The sequence below is a fragment of the Halichoeres trimaculatus genome, unplaced genomic scaffold (assembly GCF_033239565.1).
Source record: "Halichoeres trimaculatus isolate MK-OKI-2021-1 unplaced genomic scaffold, fHalTri1.1 fHalTri1_scaffold_23, whole genome shotgun sequence".
In the NCBI taxonomy this organism is placed as follows: Eukaryota; Metazoa; Chordata; class Actinopteri; order Labriformes; family Labridae; genus Halichoeres; species Halichoeres trimaculatus.
This window is the reverse complement of record NW_027437201.1, coordinates 6972432-6995371: the sequence shown is the minus strand read 5'-3', so window position 1 is coordinate 6995371 and position 22940 is coordinate 6972432. Positions and strand designations below refer to the sequence as shown.

At 39.1% G+C, this 22940-nt stretch overlaps 1 protein-coding gene across 1 annotated transcript; it reads left to right on the top strand.

The window, feature by feature from the left end:
• Positions 1–24: 24 nt before the first annotated feature.
• On the top strand, positions 25–22820 carry nrap (nebulin-related anchoring protein). The gene is made up of 43 exons (XM_074663487.1): positions 25–90; positions 757–851; positions 988–1075; positions 3525–3629; positions 3820–3927; positions 4045–4149; positions 4236–4340; positions 4472–4579; positions 4664–4771; positions 4998–5105; positions 6221–6337; positions 7169–7273; positions 8705–8812; positions 8938–9042; positions 9155–9253; positions 9357–9461; positions 9576–9683; positions 9787–9894; positions 9997–10194; positions 10384–10488; positions 10577–10675; positions 10770–10874; positions 11533–11640; positions 11747–11904; positions 13247–13400; positions 13491–13595; positions 15544–15642; positions 15782–15886; positions 15989–16096; positions 16233–16346; positions 16432–16629; positions 16740–16844; positions 16958–17056; positions 17142–17246; positions 17332–17439; positions 17552–17863; positions 17952–18056; positions 19275–19373; positions 19491–19595; positions 19690–19797; positions 19888–20199; positions 22272–22427; positions 22521–22820. The coding sequence occupies exons 1-43, from the start codon at positions 25–27 to the stop codon at positions 22818–22820; spliced, it is 5421 nt and encodes a 1806-aa protein (XP_074519588.1).
• The last annotated feature ends 120 nt before the right edge of the window (positions 22821–22940 follow it).

Here is a 22940-nt window from a genome sequence, read left to right as displayed (position 1 = left end):
TAAGTAAAAGGGCAAGGGTTCACCATGCAGTCCTGTGCCAGGTGTGGGTTTGTGGTCTACCCAGCCGAGAAGATCAACTGCATTGACCAGGTAACTCAGACACAATTTCTTCTGACTTTTAAGTCTAGCTCTTATTTAAAATAGTTTAACCCAAACATGTCATACTTAAAGCTAAAAAATTTTTTGATTGAAACATGCTTAACATTTTTTTTAATAACAGGGATTTTATTTTCTAAGACAAGCAATCTAAAGTAAGATTTTTTAAATAAAAAATGAAAAAAAAGTCAAACTTTTTTTTTTTTTTTTTAAAGGTTTTCTTTTGTTCAATGAAATTCGACTGGGAAAAGAGACAAAACCTAAAACTAGCTAGAAGTTAGAATTTCATCTTCTTTTCAGGATCCAGTAAACTATGGAACGTGACCATATGTCACAATATGACACTATACAATAACTATTGTTTCCAGTTACTGCAGAATAAAATCACTCATGTTCACTGTCGCTGTCTTAAGGTTTAAAAAAGAATAAATGGAAGACACATCCATATTACAGGTCTTATTAAACCTACGTTTTTAAAGCAAGGCCTATTGAAAAACAATCTTGTGATTGCTTCTCTAATTTTGTTGCTTGAAATTATATGGACAAGTTTTAAACAACGTCTTTCACCAAAGATAAACTGGGTTTCTTTGTCAATTCTGGGGTTGGAAATAAGTTTAAAGGTCCCTGTGCAGTAACAGGATGTTTCTTTCTTTCTTTCAGAACTGGCATAAAGCATGTTTTCATTGTGATGTCTGTAAGATGGTGCTCACTGCTAACAACTTTGTGAGCCACAAGAAGAGGCCATACTGCTCTGTGTGAGTAATATACAACAGAAACACTCATTGTTATCATTAAGAAGAATCTTCAAAACCTGATAAAATATTAATATTTAGTGGGTAGTTCTTAGAGCTGTAAATTTGTGATTCATGTTTTTACATTTCTTCCTTTCAGACACAACCCAAGAAACAACACATTCACCAGCGTCTACGAGACCCCCATCAACATCAACGCAAAGAAGCAAAGCAAGGCCAGCAGCGAGGTAAAATGATGTCATATGTTTCAAAAGAAAAAAAAACATCAGGAACGTGAAACCAAATATTTTGGCCTTGATCTGAGTCAAGGTGCATTGTTGACAGGCTGACATAAGTCACTGTATATGCCATGACAGAAAGCAACACTCATCACTGGTTTGTCATGACAGGAGATGCTTGTCATAGTGGTCATTGTTTTCCTCTGCATCATTGTAGATTTATTTTAAAGGTAATGATTTGTGTATTACAAACACCTCTATTTGTATCATTGATACAAATATTAGTATGAAGACTTACTACATTTTTGAGTGGGTACCTGATTTTAATACCCCAAAATGTAGCTCCAAATGAACATATGTTCATGAAATTCAAGATCTGATCCTGGTTTAAGGCATAATTTTAAGAAAAGTCTTTATTCCTCTTTGATTGTTGGAAGATAGAAATACATCTGATGTCTGCTGTAAGTCCACGCCGGTGACGGTAGCGGTGAGGAATGGAGAGTGTGGCTCAGGTTATTTCTGTTCCCGTGACAGAGACCAGACAACCCCCTTAAGCTTAGCCCACTTTATGCTTCAGGGGTCTAAAATTATACATCAGGAAAAACAGCCCTACATCCCTTCCTCTCCTCTGCTCTGCCACCTGCTGCTGTCTGTCTGTGTCTATGAGTTCATGCAGTGCTCTTATGCTTATATTAGCAGTAGGCTAGCAAGCTCATGAGTAGCTTCTGTGTGCCACGAGAGAGTTTTAGGGCTTAACTGGTTGATATTTGATCCCAAGGCAGACTTTAGATCATGCTGAGTGACCCTCAACCCCGTCTACCTGGAACAGTGTCTTCATCATATTTGGTTGACATGTAGCGCCTTTGTGCTGGTTAGCTTCTTGCATTTCTTGTTTTCAGTAATGTTTCGTGCCAAGCGTCTACCAATAAGATGTAGACTGTATAATTGCAATGGACAGTGCTCCTTGGTTTCTGAAGTAGGCCAATACAGAGTTACTCACATGTGCAAAGTTGCTAACGGCCAATAGGGGGCAACTTTAAGACTTAGGACGCGGTCACACTGGCAAACAATGCCATGCTTAAGCACATTTCAGCCCTTAAATCACGTTTTGAATGGCCACTGTGACCGCAACCGTGCCGTGCTTGAGCACGATTCACTTCTCTGCTTTGGCACGCTTCGAAGAGGTGGGCTTCGGCACGGTTTACTTCATCCACGAGCACAAGCACGCGGACAGCGCGTGTAATTCATGACGTATAATCACCGCGAGCGCATATCTCGATATTCATTTTAAATGAAGCAGGGATGTGTGGGGCGTAAACGACTCTGCATAAGTCCAAAAGTCTCTAAAGTTGTAGCAGTGCTCTCTGTACCTCATTGAGCTGACTGATAAGATCGAACTTCATGTAAACAGATGCTTTACGATGACGTAGGCGGGCCATGCGCGTGTGTGATACCCATAGACTGTAAAAGGTGATACCATAAGTGTGATACCCGACCGCTGGCAGTACTCTCACCCTAGGTAACAGCGCTGCGAGGGGCAATCGTGCTTAAGCACGGCACGGTTTGGATAGCCAGTGTGACCGCACCCTTGTTAAGAAAAAGTAGGTAAGAAGTTAGAATTCCAATTTACAGAGGAACAACTTCCCAACTGTTTTATTTCTTACATCTTTTCCTCATGATTTCACTTTCAACTCCAACTTTCTAGCCTTTTTTTTCCGCAGTATGATCAATGTTAGCATCTAAACAGTTGGTAGATAACTTCATTAGCTGCTTTCGTAGTTACCAAAGAGTTATCCATATTCTGTTTTACACTGGAATTAGGCCAGACCTTCTTTATTTCCAGATACTCCACATTCAACTGACCCCTTGAGATGAAATTTGTCTATTAAGTTCACTTTGGTCCTCTAAAACCGGATGATTTAAAGACCAAGATACCAAACCCAGGAGTTCAAACCGTAGCTGACATCCCTTTGGCTATTTTGGCTTCTAACTGTGGTTTTGAACCCTTTAGCAATGATGCTCAAGAGAAATTGCTCTTCTCCCTTGCAATATAACTCTTCCAGAATTAGTTTCAGACGTATTTACAGCTTAAGGGTTATTAGCAAACAGCTTTGAGTTTCATCACTCAGTGCTCCAGTCTGGATCTTTCCTGGCACATCTACTTTGTCTTGATTGGAACATCCCATTTATTTATAACAACAAGCTAATATTATCCCTTCATCACTCAACATCCAGCTCAGGTTGTCAGGTTTGAAGTTGACAGCTCAGGAATAGAATGATGCTTTGCTCTGTGGCCTGTAGTCAGGGTGATCTGTGCTCAAGCTGGTAGTTGCTTTATTTAATGCATTCAGCCACCAGATTGGATGCTGGAAGCACAAGTCTCGCGTGGGCATTTGTAAAGTGTGTGTGTGTGCGCCTTGGCTTATTGCTTGTCGTCTTTGTGCATCTGTTTGTGTAGCTGAAGTATCGTGAGGATGGCGAACGCTTTATGTCAACCTTCCACCAAGACATGAGGTCCATGGAGCTGGAGAGGGCTCGCCTGGCCAATCAGATGGCCAGCCAGGTGAGCTCCTTAAAGAGCGATTGGCTAATACATTCAATAAAAAGGAGTTCAAGTCCAAATTTTGGTTCCGATTTGCAAAGTGAAAAAACTGTTGTTAGTTTGAAGCTACTTAAGAAAATCCCATAAATGTCAACTCCACACTCTTACCTGGTTTGTGAGTAGTTGAAGTGTGTCTTTATTATCCCAATAGGCCTTTAAGTCCCAGTCTGAGTTCTCCCAGCAGCAGACATGGAGCTCAAGCACAGTGAGCAACCAGAAGATCGTAACAATGTCTCAGAGCCAGGGCAGCGTCAGTGACGTGAGTACAATTTTACCCCTTACTTTGAAAAAGACTTGTCACAAAAAGTTTTCAGTGACTCCCACTAAGCTTTAATATTCCCAAATATCCTGATGAATTTGTGTGTTTCGCTGGCAGATGAAGTTCTCAGAGGAGTTTGAGTCTTCAGGAAAAGGCAGCTTCCCTGCTATGATCACACCAGGTTACCAGGCTGCTAAAAATGCTAACACTCTGGCCAGTAGTGTAAGTTAGCAAGCTTAATTTTCCTCTTGTGACATCAGCCAATATCTTTGGGTAAAAATGTCTCTGAAATATTTTTCTCTCTTCAGCTTGAGTATAAAAAAGGACACGAGGAGAGGGTTTCAAAGTACACCACATTTGTTGATCCTCCAGAGGTGCTTCTGGCCAAGAAACAAGGACAAATAGTCAGTGATGTAAGTCCTTTATGGTGCCGTCTTTATATTTAGTTACTTCATCTTTTTGACTACATAACATTCCCAAGACTTGTTTTCCAAATCATTTTTTCTCCCGTTAATTATAAAAACTTGATGTTTTTCTTCCATAGTATGCCTACACAGAAGAGTATGAGCAGCAAAAAGGTAAAGGGAGTTTCCCTGCACATCTTACACCTGGATACAAGATTTCAAAGAAGGCCAGTGAGCAGGCTAGTGATGTGAGTAAGACAAAGGAAAAAAAAAAATGTACACGGCTCTGTCCCAAGACAACTCTTGATCATTTTTTTCTAATTTCCATTTAGATTAAGTACCGTCAGACGTATGAGCAGGAGATGAGAGGCAAAGCCAGCACAGAGGCAGCGGTAGCTGAGGCTGCTCACGCCAGAGAAAACGCAGAGAATTTCAGCCAGGTGAATAATTTATCTAGATAACACTGTATTGATGAAGTTAAACTGTGAATTATAAAAGACAGAAGTAAAACTAAGATATAGATAAAAGGATATTGTTGTTGTTAAAACTGGATTTTTTTTCAGTGCAGATCATTTGATAGATTTTTGATATCCAACCTTACACATATTTCTAACTATTAATGCTTGGATTACTTGTGAATTAAATGAATAAATTATCACCCTGCAGATTGCCTACACAGAGGAGTATGAGCAACAACGGGGCAAAGGAAGTTTCCCAGCCATGATCACTCCTGGATATTATCTTGCAAAGAAAGCTCAGGAAAACGCAAGTGATGTGAGTATCAACAAGTTACTCTTACATACATGGATTACAAAATTAGTAAACCAAATGATGTTCCCTAGCTATTTTGACCAAAAATAATCTTCTAATAAGGAAAAAAAGGATAAAAAGTGATAGATTTTTAATGAAAGACTGTATAAAATGTGGACATCACTCATTGTTTTCTGAAGGAGGGTTTGAAGTAGAAAGATGGCCCCGACCGCCATGTTGGTAATGCTGACCCAGCCCAAACTTTGGTTTGACTAAAAATAGAGAAATGTTAGAACAAAATGAACAAAATATATCAGAGCTATCGTAGTGTTTGATGTTGACATCACAATTGGCATTTTAAAATGGATGTTAATGGGAATTCCTGGGCTTTTGGGGCCAGCCTCAAGTGGACACTGGAGGAACTGCAGCTTTTCATACTTAATTGTATTTAAGCTATTTAGAGGCCATTTTTATTTCTTTATTCAAAGGAAACAAAGTGAGAGCGGTGAGTGACATACAGGAAAGAGGCCAGGCTAGCCTCATGGGGCATGAAACTCACAAGCTAGGCTATACCAGCACCATGTGTTTTACAACATGGGAGACTGCTACTTGTTTTCCATTTGGCAAACTGTGAATAATGCAGATCCTTTTTCTTACACATTTATTTTAAGGATGGGAGGGACGTGTCCACTCTTGGTGGCATTTTTTCACAAACATAAAAACCATGAAAAGTTAAGGCAATTTTTGATGTTATGTAATTTCTACATTCGTCCAAGTGGTTAGTTATCTTGTGTAGAAACATTGTGTTCTGTTGCAGTTTTAAGCTCCATCCTAAGGTCGGTCAATCCAAACTCCAGGAGCCCTTATCACATGTGTCATCATGTTGCTTAAGCTGTCAAAACATTACAGAGTGTTGGAGTGTTAGGACTTCAGCTCCATTTATCATCTGCTCATGTCATCACCGGGCAGAATAGGGACAAAACAGGAGAGCCTCCCTGTCTGCATGTCATCATTGTTAAAACGCTTCACTCTGACCAAATTAGACCACATATATGTTGACATGTGTATGGATGATCTGCACCTACAGAAAGACAACATGTCCTCAAATATATGCTAAACCATCCCTCATGTCTTTGCAGCTCAAATACAGGAAGGATTTAAGCAAGATGAAGGGCACCTCTCACTTCCATAGTCTGACATCTGAGGACAATCTGGCTCTGAAGAACGCCCGGAAGATTAACAAGCTCGTCAGTGAGGTGAGTTTGTCCTCCTTAATTTAATGTCATAAGAGGCCTTTAATATACCTTGAAGTGTAAGACAAATCTTGCTGCGGAGGTGTGTGTGTGTTTAGGGTTGAAAATATCAGACATAGTGTGTCAGCTTCCCGCAGACATGAAGCCACCCAACTTGCATTTTCGGCATCTCTGACATGCCGGCCCAGGGGGGGTTACAGCTTCCTTCCAAGGCCTCAGGGCACCCTGTCAAAATAGAGTTACCTCACTCATGAGACTCAGGAGTCACATTTTAAAGCAGTAAGAAAGAGGCATGTACAGATGGGTGACCAGGGGTGGTATCACCCCCCTTTCCCATGCAACTGGCATTTACATGTAACATTTTATGTCATATTTTATCTTAGAGTCATCTTAGAAACACATCACCCCTTCATGAATTATCTTAGAATCTGTCTAATCTGACATTACAGGAGATTATTTTCACCACACTGGCTCCTACAGGTCTTATTACAGAGCTCTAATTTAGCATGAAGGTTTAAAAGGTGACAGAATCCCCACGTGTGTTTCTGTTTGTTTGTTTGTTTGTGTGTCTTCAACATGTCATGCTAAGGCCCTGACATGTTGAATGGTGCCATGCTGTCATTGTTAAGCCAAGCAACACATATTTGGGATTTAAGGTCTCTGTGTCTCTTGAGTTACGATCGAAAAGTGTCAGTGATGGTGACTGATTAGTGTCAGGTACTTCAAATTTAGCACGCGAGCTAAGCCCTGGCTGTACATCAACTCAGAAAGAGGCTCTGTGATGAAAAATGTTTCAAAGCAGCTGCTGTTGTTTTTTCTTTTATTTTCTACTAGGTGGAGTACAAGAAGGACTTGGAGAACACCAAAGGTCACAGCATCAATTTCTGTGAGACGCCACAGTTTCAGAACGCTGCTAAAGTTGCTCAGTTCACAAGTGATGTAAGTGTGGCGCAGTTTTCTTTCATTACTTGGGTAAAACAAACCAATAAAATAATAAGACATTTGGCTTCACACAAAAAACTAAAAACTTCTAAGTTCTAGTAAAAAGTATTACTAGACCTAATTTATGTCACATTCACCTCACAAGTTCAGAAGACAATGGAGATAGAATAATAAAAACTGATGTTTCGTGAAATAAGGAAACTGAAAAAGTTGTTTCTTCTCATTCCGCTGGCATTTAGTTTCCTTAACAAGCAATGATTTGTAATATTTGTACTTACCCGGTAAAGGCACTTTTTGTTACTTTAAGCAGGGACAGTGACAAACAAGGGTTGGCATGATGTCCATTTCAGAAATATGCTTTACACTAGAGATAGACCGATATGGATTTTTTGGGGGGCCGATACCGATACTGATTATTAGTTGGCAAGGAGGCCGATAACCAATATTTGAAGCCGATATTCATTTGCAGTCAAAGTGAAAATATTGGCGTGAAAATTTTGAACAACACAAACTCCAACTCTTAACTGCAATCAAAAGCCTTCAAACATATGTTTATTAGACAGCTCCTAGGCTTAGCAGCATGTTTTATAAAGTTGAATTAAAACTTTAAAAAATAAAGAGATAAATTTTTCTACAGTAAGTAAAGTTTCCCAAAATTTCAATGTAACTGCAATAAAACTGGACTGAATTGAGTTTGTGCTTCCATAGTGTAGACAGGTAGAAACTCTGTGCAGAGAAGCATCAACAAGTAGCTCCAGAGTGTCTGTAGTTTAAAACATTTCTTATCATTTTTAAGGGGCAGAAAAACATATTCCTGTGGGTATTGATAAGAGGAATGATTTTTGTGTCTGTGGAAGTTAAAATAAGCTCATAGACTGTAAGATAAGTCACGATGCTAATTGCGTTAGCCTGTCAATGGGATTTGCGATTGACAGTAGCATTATCGGCCTTTGGATTAATAAAAAAAAGGCTGATGCGGACTCAAAATGCCAAATATCGGCCTCGATAATCGGTCATTCTCTACTTTAAAGTTATTAAAACAACAAGTTATATGATTGTTTAAATTTGTAGTTTGTATTTCTGTTTGTCTAATAGTATTTTATAGGTCTTTTCTACAATTTTTAAACAATTAAAGAATCAGTCCCACTTAATTGTTAATTAGTGTAACCACAAAAGCGTGACAAGTATTTTAAAAAATCACCTCCCTTAAAGTTATGCAAGTGAACTGATGAAATAAGTTTTTTGACAATCATCGTAAAATTCATCATAACTTTTTTGAGAAACATTGGTTACACCAACTGACATTTATTGGTTACACCAACTGGCCACGTCGTTCACACAGCAGTGTGTGCAAAGATGTGTTTTTTTTTTTTTGCATAATAGTTTCCTTCATAATAATTTGTCCTTTTATTTATATATTTCTTAAAGAACAAGTACAAAGAGAAGTACACCAGTAACATGAAAGGCCATTATGAAGACTCAGGAATTGATAAGAAGACAATGCACGCCATGAAGGCCAGAAAACTGGCCAGTGATGTAAGTTGTTTTTTTTTTGTTTTTTTTTTCATATTATACTACATGTTGCTACAATTTATTTCTTTTTTAAAATAATGAATGCAATGCAAGCAATATCTCTGACGTGACTTTCTTGTGAACTCCAGATTTCATATAAACAAGGTGTTGAAATGGAGCAAGGGGAATATAACTACCCAGCCACCCAAACACCTGGCTACAAAAGCCAGAGGAAACTGGATCCACTTAAAGATGTGAGTCCTCATAAAGCAGACTAAAACTCTACATGACGTTCTTTATACTACAGTCGACTCCAGCATTACATTATGGAGATGAAATAATATATGAATTTATTTTGTATTGCAGAAGAACTATCGGCAACACATTGACCAGGTCAAATACAGTCCAGTGACGGACACACCTGAGATCATTTTAGCGAGGAAAAACGCTAACCTCGTCAGCAACGTGAGTATTTGCCTAAAATTCAGCACCAGGGATTCATCACAAGCTTTATTAGCTCATTAAGAAGCTGAGTGAAAAGTTTGATGTTTATTTCCTGTGTCTTTAGCTCAACTACAAAGCAGACTATGAGAAGACCAAACATCAGTACACACTGTCCCAGGACCTGCCCCAGATCAAAAAGGCCAAAGCCAATGCTGCTTTGTGCAGTGATGTAAGATATTTGTCTTTCTTTGTACCTTAAGCATACATGTGAGCTCAGTCACATTGCAAAGAAACTAGTATTGGAATTCCTAAATGATAAATGGATCATTTTATTTACCACAAGATCAAATATAAAGAAGAATGGGAGAAAACTAAGTCTAAAGCCTGTGACATCGGTGTAGATGACCTGAGTGTTCGAGCAGCGAAGGCTTCCCGTGACCTTGCCAGTGATGTAAGCAAACATGCTCCTCTCCTCTGCACAGAGACTGTCTGAGTAGATTTCATAACGGGTTTATTCAAATATGATAATTCAATCAAATGGACATGTGTTTCAGATTAAATACAAAGAAACCTACATGAAGGACAAGGAAAAGGCAGTGGGGATCAACATGAGTGACTCAAAAACCCTTCACTCTCTACAAGTGGCAAAGATGAGCAGTGATGTAAGCTGAAAGTATTTTATTCATCAGTAATGTATTTTATATCTTTCAGATCCATGATGCATACTATAAAAATTGCCATTGTAATTAAATTGCTTCCATCAGATTGCGTACAAGAAGGGCTCCAAGGAGAGCCAGAGCCAGTTCAGCCTTCCTCATGACATGATCAACCTGAACCACGCCAAAAAGGCCCAGGCCCTCGCCAGTGACCTGGAATATCGCACGAAACTGCATGACTACACCGTCATGCCAGATGACATCAAAGTTCAACAGGCCAAGAAGGCGTATGCCCTGCAGAGTGAGGTGAGAGGCATGAAGAAAAAAACTCTGCTTAAGTAGCAGCAGATATTATATATATGTGTGTTTTATGTATATTTTAACAGGATTTAAAACCTGTTAGCTTCAAAGGTATTAGGGAGTTGCAAAACTTATCTGAGAATCTGATGCTGAACAATTTTCCCATCATGTTTTGTGATTTTTTACCCTCCTTAGAACCAGTATCGCTCTGACCTGAACTGGATGAAGGGAGTGGGCTGGGAAACTGAAGGTTGCATGAACATCGCCCAAGCCAAGAAAGCTGGAGAGCTGCTCAGTGATGTGAGCAAACTTGGTTTAGTTTGAAAACAATTTTTTGTAGTTATAATATTTAAGTTCAGGGTTAATCTTCTGTTTTTTGTCCTCACAGACCAAATACCGACAGAGGGCTGACAGCATCAAGTTCACACAGGTGGCTGACGATCTCTCCATCAAACACGCCAAGAAGAGCCAGGAGCTGCAGAGTGATGTAAGACCATCATTCTAAACCTGTGTTTACATTTACATTTAAATAAGAAACACTGTCATACTGTATCTCATGTCTTTCTTATTCTGATTTTCAGCTGGCATACAAAGCAGACACTGAGCAGATAATTCACCAGTATACTATGACTAAAGATGAACCGCTATTCAGACAAGCAAAGGCTAACGCTGACCTTCTCAGTGGGGTAAGTGATGAGTGTTGAGGATTTATATTGTCTCAGTTATATCAGTAGATGTAAGGTTGGTAGAAGAGATGTGTTGTGTTCTGCTGTACTGTAAAGCATACAATCATATTTGGTGTTCCTCAGGGCTCAGTATTTGGACCACTGTTTTTTCTGCAAGTTTTTGATTGGAACTACCTTAGTTTCTTTTTTCTTCTGTTTTAATTCACAATTGAAACATTGTTGTCCAGAGTCACATCCATTCACTTTAACTTAAGTTAGTAAACATTTACTTAGCTGGAAGTTTTAATGAGGCTCAGTGAAATAGAATCTATATGGTTTTGACTGAACGACCTGACTGCTGGGTTAACACGACCTATTCTCAGAAAGTAGAGGCTCTAAATCACCTTTGGAAACAACTTAAATTCTGCAATTAAACTTTTGTGAGTGTTCCCAGAAAGTTAACCAGTTTGGTTACACAAATTCTATAAACGAACATTAAATTACGGTTTAAATCGACCTACATCCCAAATGACATAACACACTTTACCCATTTAGAATTCAAATTGGCTTCAGGCCCAGGCAACATTTGTTACCAAAGGTCATTCACGGTTGGTTTGAATGTAAATAAACAATAAAAATGTCAAAGAATCCAAACTGTCTCTCTAAATCTTGATTTTAGAAAGTGTACAAGAGCAGCTGGGAGAAGCAGAGGGAAAAGGGCTTTGAGCTGAGCTTGGACTCCCTCGCTATTCTCACCGCGAAAGCCAAAAGAGACCTGGCCAGTGATGTGAGTTATCCTTGAAACCCTCGGGACATTTGTCTTGTTATTAAAAGTATTCTAACTTTTATTTGTGTGTCTTTGGCTGAATCATAATCCTCTTGTCTTATTGCAGGTCAAATACAGGGAGAACTATGAGAAGAACAAAGGGAAGGTGATTGGTATCAAGTCGGTGAGTGATGACTCTCAGATGGCTCATTCGGCACTGGCAACCAAACTACAGAGTGGCCGCAACTACAAGAAGGACTACGAGGACACTAAGACCAAGTACAGGTGAGGCTTGTAGTGTTGACCTGAACTGATCTGGGAAAATAACACACTGTAGACACAGATTGTTCAGTTATATAGAATTTAGGGCTGATACAAATAAGCAACATCAGGCAAAATATAGTAATTGATTGTAGTAATAGTATGATCAGTGAAGCATATATTCATTTATAATATAGTGTTGACAAAAAAAATCCAATCTCAGTTGTTTTGGTTGTTTTCTTCATGCTGTTGTTGCTGTAAACCAGTGTTGTCCAATTTGGGGCCTGCGGGCCTAGATGGCCTGCCAGGGATTTTTTTCGGTCTGCTGCCCATATTTGAATTTTTATTTTATATATATACTTTTAATTAGTATTATTATATTCCTACAGCCAGCAGCCTTAACTTCTCACTCAGTATTGATTTATTGTTGCACTTCCTCTCCTGACCACAATTAACCCTGTGTTACATTGGGAGTAGGGTGGCGCTAGTAGGAAAAAAATTAAAGCAGGTGTCCAGTTTTTTACCATCCCCTATTTTAAAAAGATTGAAAACGCACTATTTTGGTTCCATAGGAGCGCGCTGTGCCCCATGTTTTTTAGGTTGTATTGCACTAAATGTCTTTAAAAACATAGGTTTTGTATTTGTGCTGTATGGATGTTCAGTAATTTCATGCTGTGAAATACAGGAAAGAAAAGTGTTTTCATTTTCAAAATTACTTGTACGAGTATTTATTTTGAAAATTATACTATGAGCATATTAAATATCATGCACTACAGCATGAATGTTTCGTTTTGGCCCGCAACCCTCCACCTTAATTTGTTTTTGGCTCTTCACTGAAAAGAATTTAGGCACAATATTCTTGTCAAAGGCACAAGTGAACATTGCCCCTTGTGGGTACAATCCAGTGGACAGAGTTTAATTTTACTCAAAATGGAACAAAACATTTAAAATATTTACCCAGAAATTTGGTTTTCCAAGACATTGAGTTTAAATGTGATATTATTAATTTTCAGCCATGCATGCCAAATGTAGCAAAAAATGTCAACATTAGCCAATAATTATCACAATTTTTGTCACATGGTTAGTTCTGTTCTGTCAGCAGTAGAAGCCACCAATACACAGGTGCGTAGTTTTTCTTAGAACAATTTACCTCATATTTGGATAAAATTCCTGTATTTAGCAGCTACAGCACACGTTCAGACTGCACCTCTGCTCACTTTAACCAGTGGAGGTTCATGTTCTGACCAACAACAAAAGCCATCTCAGCTGCATCCACACCTAAAGCAGTATGTGGAAAATTTACAACAACTGCTGTTTAAGTCCTTGAAGAATTACATTTTCTGAATAAAACTTATTTCTGTGTCAGTGTTCACCTGGACATGCTGAACATCAGCCATGCCAAGAAGGCCCAGGACCTGGCAACTGATACCAACTACAGGACCATCCTGCACGAGTACACAACCGTACCAACTGACATGAAGGTGGCCTGGGCTAAGAAGGCATACGGGCTGCAGAGTGATGTAAGTGTCTCAGCTGAATGTACAGAATCGGCTTGTTTTCAAAAAAAGAAACATAACTAAAGGGTGAAGCTTGTGTCTGTGGTATTTTAGAAACAGTACAGGTCAGATCTGAACTGGATGAAGGGCGTCGGCTGGGAGGCTTCAAAATCTCTGGATGTTCAACAGGCGAAGAAAGCCGGGGCACTCCTAAGTGAGGTAAAATATCACCCAGAATGCACCTCTGAAACCAGCAGATGAACTCTAAATATGAGAAAAAGACAAGCCTACACAATCCTATTGGTTTATCATTGACCTCCATTGAGACTTGGACATTTCATATCATGCAATACAAGTAAATTAACACGCTGTGACTGATCAACTGCACTCCAGTGCTATTCATAGCTGCAGAACTCTGTAGGTTAATGAGCACAAAGAGCATGTGAAAGTGAGGATCATGATTGTGTAACATATAGCTGGAAAGCACATATCTGGGTTTACAGCTGGGGTCAGAGTGTATTTAAAGAGCACTGATCATTCCTGCTCTCCAGAAACTGGGTCAAGTACGTGGGCTTCACCGGCTATAACAAGAGTCAGACTGATTACAGCAACTGAAGCTGTCACCTATAAAGACTCAGAACTTATTATTTCAGGCATGCTTTTTCCTTCGTTCTTATTGCATCATTAAATCACAGTGAGGTAGATCAGTGAACTCAGGGTGTTACTTCCACATTAGGTCTTCTTGACATTCAACCTCACCTACCGTGAATTTTTAAGTATCATCCATTAATACCAAGTGTCCAGTGTCCTATAAGCTTTTTGGTGCCTGACTATTCTAACACCAGCATGTGTATAAATGGAAAATACAAGTAGAGGCTTCAAACTGTAAACTTCTGACCTTTGACATCGGATCTGTTTAAGGGTTGGAGTTAAATTCACATCGGACATTTAAACAGGGAAGTAAAGATGGAGAAGAAGCTAGACACATGTGGATGCTTCAACATATTCACATCCCTTTAAAAACAAGGAGGAAAAATTTAATCCCCCCCTTACTGACTGTTTTCTGTTCCCCCCCATTTTAAACATGTGCAAACACTGCATAAAGATATTTCTATGACACTGGACCAGGGGTCTGCAAGCTTCACTTTCATAAGAGCCATTTTGCCTCAGCTCACCTGGATTACAGTTATTCAGGAGCCACAAAATCAGATTTATCTTCACAATAATGACAAAGAAAGTGTAAGAATTCTATACATTGCAAAAGTCTAGAAAATAATTATCTATACCAGGAGTTTTTTGTGTTTATAATATTGAACATGTGAGGTCTTGTTTTTTAGTTTCAATAAATTTGCAAATTTTTGAAATTTTACTAAGTTGCAATTTAAAAAAAAATTCAAAATTTGCTTATCTTATAAATAAAATCAAAGCAAAAAATGAGCAAAATTGCACAAAAATTCAAAAATTTCAAATTTCAAACATTTGCAGAAATGAAAAATACGTCATTGTAATTTCAAAAATTGGCTTCATTAAAAAAAATGTAAAAACAATGATAAAAAATTAATTTCAATAATACGCAAAAAATTGTCGTAATTCAAAAAATGTTGGGACTTGCAAAATTAAAGAAAAATGCAACATCGACAAAAAAATTTGAAATTAATTTAAAAAAATTCAAACTGAAATGATTGTCTAAAAATTTGCACAAAGTCCCCAAAAAAATAGCAAAACCTCAAAAAAAAATTTTGCAAGAGGTAACGCATATGTAATTTAACAAAGTGTACACTTGATTTTGTTTAGTGTTAGTGTCTCTAAGCAGCAATACCTTCTGTAAGAAAACCAAAAATTGTTTATTTTAGTTATCTTTTCATTAAAAACACTAGTCAGAATTTTTAAAATAAACAGAATATAACAGGAGTTCAATTACTGTTTACCCTTGATGTCGGAATTTCTTACTGGGAACTCAGGGTGGTTTGGATCCCCGACTTCCAAGTAGAAAATTCCAACTTGATGGGGCGTCCCAGTCAAAATTTCTCACTTGGAACTTGTAAATTCCAACTTCAAAGTACAAATGGAGGCACCATCATTGTAGTAGTTGGTTGGAATAGTATGGTGCCCTCTTCTGCTCATCGAATGCAATGAACATTCGACATGTTTTTTTTTTCCTCTACAGAAAAAGTATCGCCAGGATGTGAGTGCTCTGAGGTTTACCAGTGTTGAAGACACACCAGAGATGGTTCAGGCCAAACTCAGCAACAAACTGGCCATTGATGTAAGTTCAGCTGTCATATCAATCATCTGATATATTCAGATTACAAAACTTGGCGTGTTTAAATCCTGCACCAAACATGTGATGTTTTGTTTTTTGGAAGTGATCTGGTCTCACTTATGCACCTTTTTTGTCTCCACAGAGGTTATACAGGGAGAAAGGTGAAAACATGAAGCACAACTACACGCTCAACGAGGAGCTGCCTGAGATAGTCCAAGCTAAGATCAACGCCATGAACCTCAGTGATGTAAGAAAAGCCTTCACAGCAGCTAATCCATACATCCTTTCTGCTGTTGGTGAGTCGTACAAAGTTTCTCTTTGATTTTCAATCTGCTTTGTGCTTTTTCAGAGCTGCTACAAGGAATCCTGGACTAAGATACGTGATGGTGGTTACAAGCTGCGTCTGGATGCTATTCCTTTCCAGTCTGCCAAGGCATCTGCAGAGATCCTTAGTGATGTGAGCATGTTACTATGCATTATTATCATGACAATAATTGAGTTAATCTGGTAACAAGTTTCAAGCTTTGCAAAAGAGTTTAGGCTCATTTCTAGTGTCATTAAAGCATCTGTTAAATTTAATATTTGTCATTTAGCAAAAGTACAAAGGAGAATTTGAGAAAAGCAAAGGAAAGATGATCGGTCTGAAAGGATTACAGGATGACATAAACATTGTTCACTCCGTTAATGCCACCAAGCTACAGAGCGATGTGAGTTACCCCACATAGCACGTAAAAATAGCTGTATGACACTACAGCATGTGTCAGACATTTCACTTTCTCTGTCTTTCTCCAGATTAAATACAAAAAGGACTGTGCAAAGGAGCTCTCAAAGTTCCACCTCCCTATGGACATGCTGGAGGTGTCTCACGCCAAAAAGGCTCAGTCTCTGGTCAGCGATCAGGACTACAGGCTCACCCTGCATCAGTACACGTCTCTGCCTGATGACATGAAGGTGCAGGCGGCAAAGAGAGCGTACGCCCTGCAGAGTGAGGTGAGATCAGCGTGTTGGTTTCCAGACTGAATGGAAAATTTAAGACGATTAACATTTTGCAAAACCAATCTTGTGATTTTTGTGTAAGTTTTTGTTTGCGTGTGTTGCAGAAAGTGTACCGCTCTGATTTGAATTACCTGCGAGGTGCAGCCTGGATTGCTACTGGAGCTCTGCAGATCGAAGGCTCCAAGAGGGCAACAGACCTTATCAGCGATGTGAGAAAACTTCTTTCTTTTCTTTTTTATTTCCCCTTTTTGGGGTAAAAAAATTTGATTTCAAAAGGGAAAAAAAACTTAGGAGGCTTACTTTGCTTTCTCTTCCTCATCAGAAAAAATACCGCCAGCAGCCGTACAACTTTAAGCACACCTCTGTGGCTGACTCTCCAGATATCGTCCACGCTAAACTCAGCGGGCAGATTACAAATGAAGTGAGGAAATCAGATTTAAGTTTTAAAACCCATCTCTTAAGGTTTGTATACACTTTTTTTTTAACATCTAATATCTTTCTCTTAGCGCTTGTACAAAGAGAAAGGCGTGAGTGACCAACATAACTACACCATCACAAGTGAGAGGCCAGAGATCACACAAGCAAAGATCAATGCAGCCAACTTCAGTGAGGTAGGGATTGATGTACAAAGTAAAAATATGTTTTTCTTAGTGTGAGTGATTGTTTGGTAAATGATCAGTGGTCGTTTTTCTTCAGACAAAGTACAGAGAGTCCTGGAATACTCTGCGGGCACAGGGCTACAAGCTCACCATGCAGGACATCCCCTTCCAGGCCGCTAAGAGCTCCACAGGCATCGCTAGTGATGTAAGACAACACTGGACCAAAAATAAACTGAAATTCACACAAAATCCAGAGTTCTGCTCAGTAAAATTGTACATTTTTGAATAAGCTAACATTCGTTTTGTTTACCTTGCAGTACAACTACAAACACAACCACCTGCTTGAAAAAGGAAAGCACATCGGCTCCAGAAGCGTCATGGAAGACCCACATCTCCTGCACTGTCTGCAGGCAGGCCGGCTCGCTAGCGACCAGGAGTACCGAAAGGACGCTCTGACAACCAGTGGGCAGTACCACCTCACCCCCGACATGATGCACCTAGTGACGGCTAAAAACGCGCAGGCCCTGGCCAGCGAACAGGACTACAGGAAGAAGCTACACGAGTACACGGTGCTGCCTGATGACATGAAGGTCAAATGGGCCAAAACTGCGTACAACCTGCAGAGCGAGGTGAGGCTGCAGAAGAGATGAGGAGGAGTTTTCTTTTATTTTTTCAATGATTTAACAGGGCTGACATGTCTTATTGTCTTGTGTGTAGAAACTGTACAAGTCAGACCTGAATTACATGAAGGGTGTGGCCTGGGACAGTGTGGGCGCTCCTCAGCTGGAGTCAGCGAAGAAGGCTGGAGAGCTCATCAGTGAGGTGAGTGTGGAGTATGTGGTGAATAGCATTGGTAAGAATATGATGAGGAGCAGAAATATCTCTTGTAATCTTTTATTGTCTAAATTACTAGTCATAATTTATTTGTCGGTCTCTTTTTGATGTGAAGTTACTGGTTCAAACGGTCATGGGTCTGTTTTAAAGCCTTCAACTGTGAGGAATAAAACTCTTGGACAGACTTCTAAAAAAAATCAATTAATGCTCTATTACTTACCTAAAGCTCTAAAAAACCTGAAAAGTCCAGCTTTAATGCAGGAAATTTCTCAGCTTTCAAAATAATCGTATAATTTGTGTGACTTTGATGCAAAAAATTACATTGTAGAGCAAATTCATATGATAGCTGTAACATTTTTATTTCTGTTTCTTCTACTTTTAAACTCACATGAAATACTTAATTTTAACCCAGTAAAGCCTGACCCTTTCAAAAAATAACTAGAAAACTCACATTTGATGGAATTGAGATGTTTATTGACCCTTTTAACAAAATCAACAAAAAATTTTGTCATATCATGTATGATATATTTTTTTTTGTATCACATTTGACTAATTAGGTGGTTTTGACAACATTTTTTATTAATATTTGTAGTAAGCATGAATTATTTCTAAGCAGAAAATACTTATCTTTAAAAAAAAGTGACCGTTCAGATGTTATTCCTACTGCAGCTTTTTGAAAATTAGAAATGATTTTCCTGAAAAAATGTGTGTGGATGATTTCATGAGAGCAGCTGCCGCCTGTAGTGGAATGATAATCCTCAAGGGGTAGAATTGGGGATGGGTACCAAATTAGATACTTTTATAGGAACCAACTGAAGTCTGTCAAAAGTACCGGGTACCAATTCACAAAAAATCAAAAGGTACCATGTTTTGGTACCTAAACACATCCTTATGACTGTGAGGTAGTGGGAGAGTAGAGGATTTTCCATGCTGGACATGAACACAGCACTTCAAGGTTATATATTGAAGAAGAATTATGTTAAATTGAAAAAAAAAAAAAAAAAATCAAACAAATAGTTCTTTTTTTTGCCACATAAACACAAAAAGTACCAAAAATTGGTACTTTGAGTACCGATACCAATTGCCAGGTAGTGTATACATTCAGCGTTTCTGCGCAAGTGTCATCTTGAACCCGACATTTTCACCACAAGTCTCAGCCCCCTGTGTTTCCCACTGTTGAAGCGTTTGTGGTTGTCTTTCCTGCAGAAGAAGTATCGTCAGCTACCAGACAGCCTGAGGTTCACACAAGTGGCTGATTCCCCTGACATAGTCCACGCCAAGACGAGCTACCAGCAGTGCAGTGAGGTAAGGAGGAACCATCAACGTATCGAGGAAATTTTTTAGTCTTCGAGAAACTACTTTATGCTCTAAAAATGTTTAAAAAAAACTTTAAGATTTTTTCCTGTTTGTGTTTCACTTCAGAGGCTGTACAAATCAGGGAAAAATGACGACATGCATAAATTCACGCTACATCCAGATGATCCTGACTTTGTCAGAGCCAAGGTTAACGCCCAGCAGATCAGTGATGTAAGGCAGAGACAGTTTTTCAACTTTCATAGAAACTTATGCCCGTGCTGGTAATTTTCTGACATAATGTTTTGAAAAATCTCCTCCCATGAAGAAAGTGTACAAGGCGTCTGGAGAGCAAGTAAAGACATCGGGCTATGACTTGAGGCTGGATGCTATTCCATTCCAAACCGCGAAGGCCTCCAGAGAAATTGCCAGTGATGTGAGTTTTTTGTAATATAATTTAAATCCTAATCCGCCCCAAAAATAAATCAGTCTCTCAGTAAACTTTGAGTTTTTTCCTCCCCCACAGTTCCGTTACAAAGAGTCTCACGTGAGGGAGAAAGGCCAGCAGGTGGGGCTGCGCTGTGTGGAGGACGACCCCAAGATGGTGCACTCTCTGGCAGCCAGCAAACTCCAGAGCAACCTGGAGTACAAACGCCAGTCTAAAGAGGATCAGGCCCACTTCAAAATCCACGCAGACCAGCCAGAGTTCCTGCAGGCCAAGAAGAGCCAGGCTCAGGCCAGTGACCTCACCTACCGCCACAAACTCCACGACTACACCTGTGACCCGGAGCAGCTCAATATGAAGCACGCCAAGCAGGCCTACAAACTGCAGAGCGATGTAAGTGTAGACATGTGCGTGGGTGTGGTGCCCAAGCTCCCTGTGGTTAAACTTTATGACAATGTGACAACATACCTCAGGGTTTTGTTTATGTGTGAGAGTACAATGGAGACTGACAGGGGGATTGGTGCTTCATCAGGACTAATATTTCCCAGCAGGAGCCCTGCGTAAAGGTGCTCCTTCACATGGAAAAGGAGTCGCTTGATTTGGTTCAAGCACTGGATAAAGATGGTCTTACTTTGGGAGCTGTGAGGATTATGTTTTTTTTCTGTCAAATATTTTCATGATTTTTTTTTAATTCATGCGATGGGTAAAGAAAAAGACAAGGATATAACAGATGGACAACAAAGACCATGTCTCAAATGTTTTCAACTTTGTCACAATTGAAGTAATGTCTCCAAGGTGCGTTAGAGAGCAAATACCTTGACCCTATACAAACAACTCACTTTGTCACACTCATTCACATCACAAGATACAGAACAGACAACTTCAAATGTCAGAAGTTGACAGGTGGAGAAATACAATATAATAGAATCAGTTAAAAGCAGAAAAAACAAATTAAGAGGAAGAGAAGAAGAAGAAAAATGTATAATAATAAATGAATAACTATTAATAATTAATAATAATAACATGAACCAATTAACAACTCTGTATTTTTTTTCCAAAACTGTTTATTAGTTTTTGTTTCATGGAAGCAACATAACACTCAGACAAAATACAAACAAGACAATACAGTACGATCACAGTAATAATAAGAACAGAAGCAGCGCAAATTGCAAATTTTATTAGAATATAATAGAAAAAGTACATGTAAATAAAAAATTGAATTAATGATAACTGGAATTCAAGAAGAAGTAAATATGACGAATAAATGATAATGATGATAATAAGGAAAAACAAACAAAGCAACCAAACAGACAAACAAAAAAAGGGGTTTAAAATAGTAAGACTAGTGGACTGGCTCTGGAAGTAACAGAAACCATGTTTGCACCAAGCCAAAAAAGACAATTTTCACAGCAGAAATAAACATGTAAACAGCTCTGTACTAAAAATTACTCCCTGCAATTCTACAGTTTCATTTTGCAGAAGCTTTTTAAATAGATAGCATGGATTTCAAGCTCAGCCACTGGTCTATAAAATACTCAATGGTTTAGGCTCAGAGCACATGAATGAAATGTTATTGGATTTATTGACCCAGTAGGGCCCTGAGATCTACGGACTCAGGTTGGGTAGTGGAAACCAGAAATGCCAAGCTCCAGATCGTTTCTGTTCCAAAATTAAGGTCATTGGTCAGTCTGCTGTCTTCACCATCACTTTTAAATTAATCATAATAGGTAGCCATTTAATCAATGACCTCAGAAGAGTCCAGCTCCTTTAGATGATCAGGGAAGTTCTTACCAACTGTCTAACCCTCTCCAGCTCTGCAAAGTGAGGAATGTCCTTTACCCACAACAAATAAACAACTCAGTAACTCATTGGGTTTTCAAATTATTTAATCCATCTATTACGTAAGGATTACATTTTCATCGGGTTTAGGAATGGCCATATCTCATATAAGGGGATGAAAAAGGGTGGATGGCCCACAGGAAGAAAAAAGGAAATAAAAGTACTACAAGCCTTGCTCATGTTTTTTTTTTTTCACAAAGCTGATAAGCACAAAAAGGAAATGTGTGTTTGGTAGATTATTCCTTTGTTGTAACAATTAATGGTGTATTTTCATTAGTTAGTTTACAAAAGGTGAACGAACGAGTGGTTTGATGTTACCTGCCAACACCTCTGTGTCTCACTGAGCACTTTAAATGTACACGCCTTAAATTTATTTGTCTCTGAAAGCAGGGAAACATCCACACACCAGTATTAAAGTTAAATCCTATTCAGAAAATTTAAACGCACCACAAAATTTGATTATCTAATACTGTAGTTTTCTTGAAAATCTCCAAAAAACACCCCTCAAATTTACAAATGATTTCATCTTGAGAAGTCATCAAATAGGAGCCCATGGGTATTTTGTGCAACAATTCTCTGAACCAGGTGTAAAAAGAGTCTAGAAGATTCTCTCCTTTATGTTACAGGTGAACTACAAGTCAGATCTGAACTGGATCAAAGGAGCGGGCTGGACCCCTCCAGGCTCCCATAAGGCCGAGCTGGCCCGCCGGGCTGCAGAGCTTGGACTGGCTGAAGGCGTCAGCACAGATGAGGCTATCGCAAAGTACCAGCACATGATGATGGTGAGAGGACATGAGTTCTCAAAAATCAGTGATTGGAGTCAAACCTGCTGTGTAGTTTGTCTTTTTTTTTTTAACTCCTCGCCTTTTTTTCAGCTGCACCATCAGCAGCAGATGGAGCAGCAACTCCAGAACCAGCAGACCTCAGAGCAGGTGGAGACCAGCGAGGAGGTCCACAATGGCGTCAACATGGACGCCATGGAGGTTCTTCACGTCAAGAGGAAGAAGACCTCTCAGACGGTGCAGAAAAAGTCAACAACCACCACCACAACCACAACCTCCTTCAAATCCATGGAGAAGAAGTCCAGCAGCACCTCCTCTTCATCATCAGCTGCTGTTCAGAACACAGTGAAGACGTCAATGTCAAGTAAAGCTGCTGCGATAAAGGATGCATAGATCTGAGTTTGTTTTGATTTTTTTTTATAAGTGATAGCATTTGAAATTATCAGTTTCAGGAAGTTTGTTGATTTTACCAAATGGAATGAGTTACAGGAAAGATTAAATAATCAGGTCTAA